Below are 5,820 nucleotides of genomic sequence, written 5' to 3' on the forward strand. Positions count from 1 at the left end.
GGCTGTGGTAGCTCGGTGGTCTGTAGTTGCATCAGGAAGGGCGTCCGGCATAAAAACAATTGTCAAGTCTTCGTTTGGGTTAGTTCGCTGTGGCAACCTCTGAAGAAGAGAACAGCCAAAATAAGAAGAAAAGTTTTTAACGAGCTTTACTGCTTTTAACTAGCCTTTTGCTCATTTTGTCTTTTAGCTGATGTTCTGCCTCTTTTAGCTGTAATAGTTAAATTTCAGATAATTTCAGCCATCATTAAGCGCTCAGCATTTACACTCGCGTTGAGAATAAACCATATATTTTTACAGGCATCTGCCGGCGTTGGGGGAGAGTCTGGCCACCCTGGTGGGAGCTGTGCCTGTGGCATTCCTGGAGCCCCATCTGAACGCTTACAACCCACTTTCAGTCTTCAACACCAAGACCCCCCGAGAGAGAGCCAGTGAGTGCTCGGCTTTGGCTCACGCTGTGGCTCTTACAGTCAGAGTGACCGATGTGTTTCTGTTCCAGTCCTGAGCATGCCCGACACGGTGGAGGAGATGTGTCCAGAGATGCCTCGGCTCGACAAACTGCTCAAAGACGTCAACGATGTCTCGGAGTCCGGCGCTCGCTACAGCGACATGCCACAGGTCTGGAGAACTGGTTTAAGATTAAAAATATACTTTTTTCTAGATGTTTGGCGTATAAATGAAACTTAGCCACTTTTTTAATTCCCTTGACTTTTTTCTTTAGAATATGACCTTTTTTTTTTTTTTTTTTTTTTTTTACCAATTATTGTTTTTCAGTGTATTTGACATGTAAAACAACTTGCAACAATTGTCCCCTTCCTTAAAAACAACATAACAAAATTGTGCACATCACCTCTATCATGCGTAAAACTGTGACGTTTAACAAATGGACTATATCACAGAAACCTTTATTCTTTAACTGGAATGGGTATTTAAATTAAAGTAAAATTGCATCTTGGTGTAAGCGAAACGTCTTCTGTTACAAATGAAGTCCAGTTGTTTTTGTATTGAACGCTTTTTGAATTCATCATGTCCTGGATGATTGAGAATCTTCACCAGCATCTTGGTGTAAGGTTGTTATTTTGCCTTTACAAACTATATTTACATATGAGTTGCATTTTCTTGCACCTAAAGTGCTCATTTACAGAAATGGTGCATTTATGTTGTAGCTGCAACTAGGCCTGTCGCGATAAACAATAAATCAATTAATCGCATGATGAATGAAAATTATCGACCTCATTGTCATTTATCGGCTTTATCGTTTCTTCGTGTCTCTCTCTCTCTACTGAAGACACGGCTCAACTCTGGTGTTCTTCACTGACCCCTCCCTTTCTCTTTAAAATCCATTTTAACTGTCCAAAATCGTGTTTTTGGATCGTTAAAAGCAGCTAAGCTAACAGGCCGACCGCGTCAAAGCTCTAAAGTGCCACCCTCCCATTTTTCTTAAAGAGACACGCTGCTCGCTCCCTCAGTATCCATCCTTCGGTTCAAACAGTCTTATACTGCCATCCGGTGGTCTTAAAAATGTACTACATGCAAAACAAATTAAATGTTTTTTCTTAAATTTGACAATAATTACTAATTATTGTCCAATTTCAAACAATATTATTGTTTATCGCAATAATTTTTGAGACAATTAATAGCCCAGCAAAATGTTTTATCGTGACAGGCCTAGCTGCAACTGTTTTTTTTTTTATTTCCAAAGTTCAACCTCAAGCAGCCCATTTCTTGCAGGTCATAGAGGTGGTCCTGCCCATGCTGTGCAACTACCTGTCCTACTGGTGGGAGAAAGGTCCGGAGAACTCGCCTCCTGATGCCGACTGCTGCACCATGGTGACTTCTGAACACCTCAGCATCATTCTGGGAAATATTCTCAAGATCCTCAACAACAACCTCGGCATTGAAGACGCCCCCTGGATGAAGAGGATCGCAGGTAAACCTGTCAAGCCTGTAAGAGAGATTGTTAGCATAAAATAAATAAAAGATAAGTACTTAAGTATACATAACTGTAACGTAAAGCCCAAAAAACTGCAGTAGAATTATGAATCATTTTACACATAAGCTCTTGCTTTTGAAAAAAGACAAAAAATAAATCTCTGCCTAAAAACTGTGGTAGGAATGGAGCAGTATAATACAAATGTTTGGTATTTTGTGAGATACCCCCCACCTTTCCAACGCTGGTCACTTTTAATTATTTATTTTCTGCCATATTAAAGCTAAAACAACTAAATCTAAGAAGATCAACCAGAATGTGTAACCACATAATTCCACAGACACTAAGCCTGCTAAATCCCAATAAAGCTCAACACAGTGAGGGACAAATAACTTTGTTTTAAAATATGTATTGTATAATGAAAAGGTATTTAAAAATATATGACCACTGATATTTCAGCTGATATTCTGCAGGCCCATTTAAATACAATTCATGTGTTTAAAAAGTAAAATATCTTCTGTTGGGATTTAATACTGAGAGCCTCAGTATGTCAGGACTTTAATGTTTCTCGTCTCTGTCACCAGTCTACTCACAGCCAATCATCTGCAAAGCAGGAGCTGGTTTGTTGAGATCCCACTTCCTGCCAACGCTGAAGAAACTAAAGAAGAAGACGGTGAAGGTGAACTCTGAAACTCTGCTGTTGCAAACATCCGTCCCGAGAGTTCATCACCACCTTCATGAGAGAGGCTGTGGAGTAATAATATGATGTGGTGTGAAAATCAACGGATCCTTTTGTTTTTGTGCTCAGGTTGTGTCTGAGGAGGAGCTGCTGAAGGCCGACAGCAAAGGTGACAATCAGGAGGCCGAGCTGCTCATCCTGGATGAGTTTGCCATTCTCTGCAGGGATCTCTATGCTTTTTACCCCATGCTCATCCGTTACGTGGACAACAACAGGTACAATATATGCATTTCGCACACCTCTGTGTTTTTTGTTCAGTGAAACTCAGGATAAAATTGTTTGTCTACTACAGGTCCAGGTGGCTGAAGGAGCCGAACGCAGACTCCACTGAGCTCTTCAGGATGGTGGCTGAGATCTTCATCCTCTGGTGCAAGTCCAACGTACGTCTCACTGCTCAGTCTGACTCAATAATTGTTGTGTTAGCAGATCGAGTCCGACTGAATTTCTTGTTTTGTGCTCCGGTGCAGAACTTCAAGCGTGAGGAGCAAAACTTTGTGATCCAGAACGAGATCAACAACCTGGGCTTCTTAACCGGGGAGGGCAAGACACAGATGTCCAAGGTGAAGATGTGAACATGACATGCTTCAGTCATTCTTTTGTTAGGAGTTTTTTAAATGTATTTATTGAATTTAGATGTTGTGTAAAAGGTGCTTTCACAAAAACAAACGGTTCGTTATACTTTTAGGGTTCTTGGAGGATCCTGTCTGCTCTGGTTGAACCATGTTGAAGTTCAGAACTGCAGCTTTATTTTGATTTTCATGTGCTGATTGATTGATTCATGAAAATGAGTCCATCTTAGAGGGCGTTGGAACTTCACAAATCTTTTATAAAAAGAACTAGGGATGCACGATATTATCGGAATGGTATCGTATCGTCCGATATTGGCGATAAAGTTAAATGTCGATCATTCCATCAAAATAACTCACTGATATAAAAGGCTTCTGTTTTAAGTTAATTTTTAATTTAAGAAACTAAGTATATCTATGAATGCACTACTATGCACCTTTCACTTGTCGCTTGTGAACAGGTTGAGTTTAGATTTGTGAAGATTTACAAATTTGCACTGTTTGAGTGTTGTCATTGTTAGAGAGTGAATGTCATAAATAAATCTGACATTAAACATAAGTTGAAGTGTTGCATCATTTTCAGCTCCCTTTTTGGCATCTGCATTTGGTGGCAGGCCGAATTGACAAAGACCATGCAGAATAATGTAGTATTTTAATTCCACAGTGAAAAAGCTATGTAGTCTCTGTAAGTAGGTCTAGGAAAAAAATATATATATATATATCGGTATTGGTATCGGTGATCGGTCAAATAATTTTTAACATATTGGCATATCGGATATTGGCCAAATATCCAATATCATGCATCCCTAAAAAGAACAAAAAGAGCTTATTGGTTGAAATAATGTTCCCAAAACTAACATGTAGCTTTGACTCCTACAGCTCTCCTGGTTCTAACCACTGAGCTGTTTTGTGTGTCTGTAGTCTGGTGGGGATCAAGAGAGGAAACACAAACGCCGCCGTGGAGAATATTACTCCATTCAGACGTCTTTGATTGTAGCGGCCCTCAAGAAGCTGCTGCCTATCGGCCTGAACATGTGCACCCCAGGAGACCAGGAGCTCATCTCTCTGGCCAAGATACGCTACAGTCTGGTGAGCTGAAGTCAAAAACGTTCCATCACTTTTCTAAATATTAAGGTTTGTTGTCTGTTACATAAGCTCTTTACGTACTCAGCTCAAATTATTGAAAGTCTTTAAGTAGACGGATGTTTTTATTGAAGTTGGGAGACGTACAAATGCTTCACTCTTAAAATTTCCTTACGATACGTATGGCACTGTGTCTGTGACGACGCTGCTTCCTGCTCTTTTAACGGCTCATCTCCAAAAGGGAAAAAGTGTGCAACAATTTTTTGCCTGTTTGTGAAAGTCAGTCTTTTAGTAAAATATATCTTGAACCAATAGGTGGATTTTAATGAAACTTTCAGAAAGTAATCACTGGATGTACATCTACAGCCGACGGACAAGTTATTAAGATATTTGATGTGGTAGTAGCTGAGAGTCATTCCCAACACAAGGACTACACCTCATTTGATTTGACTGTTTTAATTCATCTATAGAGACTTAAATTTGTTTTGAATGACATGAAGATTCAGAAAGTGCTTGTGAAATTAGCTTCACGAGCACGTCCGTACGGTCGTGTTGTCACAATAAAATAACACTTGACTGCAGATTTCGATTCACCCTGTTCCCTCCTCACAGAAAGACACAGACGATGAGGTGAAGGAGTTCTTGCTTCAGAATCTCCACATTCAGGAAAAGGTAAGTTAATGTTCACAGATTGCGTCAAGGTGAAGGGAATAAAAAATATTGAAATGTTACAATGAATGAGTATCGGGTAACATGAAACAGTAATTGATTAGTGTGTGTTGTGATTTCAGTCTGACGATCCAGCAGTTTACTGGCAGCTGAACCTTTACAAAGACGTGGTGGTGACGAGTGAGGGACCAGCAGACTCCGAGCGCACAGTGGACAGAATCCAGAGCATCTCTGCAGCAGTCTTCCATCTGGAGCAGGTAAAACACTGTTTTACCTTTGTGCAGGATGACAAATTGATCATATATCAAAACTAGAAGACTAAATCCATTGTTATTCAGGAATAAACTTTGACTATATTCATACTGAGTAAGACAATCTAATAGTTACACTTCCTTAAGCCTTTAATTTGGAATTAAAATGGTCACCCAACAGATACAATATAAGTGGGGATGCTGTTTCAACGTGACCGTTGGCGTTTAAGTTTTACACATTTCAAAATGTTTAACGTTTTAATTTTCCAGACACAAATGCAATCAGACCTCATCAATTCCTTCAAAAACATTTTCTTTAATATCTGCCTTTATTTTTTAGCTGTTTTTGCTCATTTGAGTTTTGAGCCTTTTGCCACTTTTATTTTTAGTTAGAATTTTGCAACTCCTGGATTTAGCTAGTCTTTTTGCCACTTTTAGCTTTAAGTTAAAATAGCATATTTCAAGCAATTCTTTTTAATACACAACTTTCAGCTTTCGTTTAATATACCGTATTTTCTGCTGTACACGTTGCACCGCCCTATAAGTCGCATCAGTTCAAATATGTCTAATAAAGTGCAAAAAAAA

The 5,820-nt window shown here is 39.3% G+C and overlaps 1 protein-coding gene across 1 annotated transcript in view; it reads left to right on the forward strand.

Annotated features, from left to right (window-relative positions):
- Positions 1–285: 285 nt before the first annotated feature.
- The window catches only part of LOC119417932 (ryanodine receptor 3-like), a 6,292-nt gene continuing 757 nt past the window's right edge, over positions 286–5,820 (forward strand). The window contains exons 1-10 of the mRNA XM_037685180.1: positions 286–428; positions 497–615; positions 1,729–1,927; positions 2,512–2,606; positions 2,736–2,881; positions 2,959–3,046; positions 3,134–3,226; positions 4,154–4,321; positions 4,928–4,987; positions 5,107–5,241. Of these exons, the coding sequence (XP_037541108.1) occupies positions 505–615; positions 1,729–1,927; positions 2,512–2,606; positions 2,736–2,881; positions 2,959–3,046; positions 3,134–3,226; positions 4,154–4,321; positions 4,928–4,987; positions 5,107–5,241 (1,095 nt within the window). The 5' untranslated portion in view covers positions 286–428; positions 497–504. The remainder of the gene's footprint in view (positions 429–496; positions 616–1,728; positions 1,928–2,511; positions 2,607–2,735; positions 2,882–2,958; positions 3,047–3,133; positions 3,227–4,153; positions 4,322–4,927; positions 4,988–5,106; positions 5,242–5,820) is intronic.

The sequence above is a fragment of the Nematolebias whitei genome, chromosome 12 (assembly GCF_014905685.2).
Source record: "Nematolebias whitei isolate Nwh7 chromosome 12, NemWhi1, whole genome shotgun sequence".
Classification (NCBI taxonomy): domain Eukaryota; kingdom Metazoa; phylum Chordata; class Actinopteri; order Cyprinodontiformes; family Rivulidae; genus Nematolebias; species Nematolebias whitei.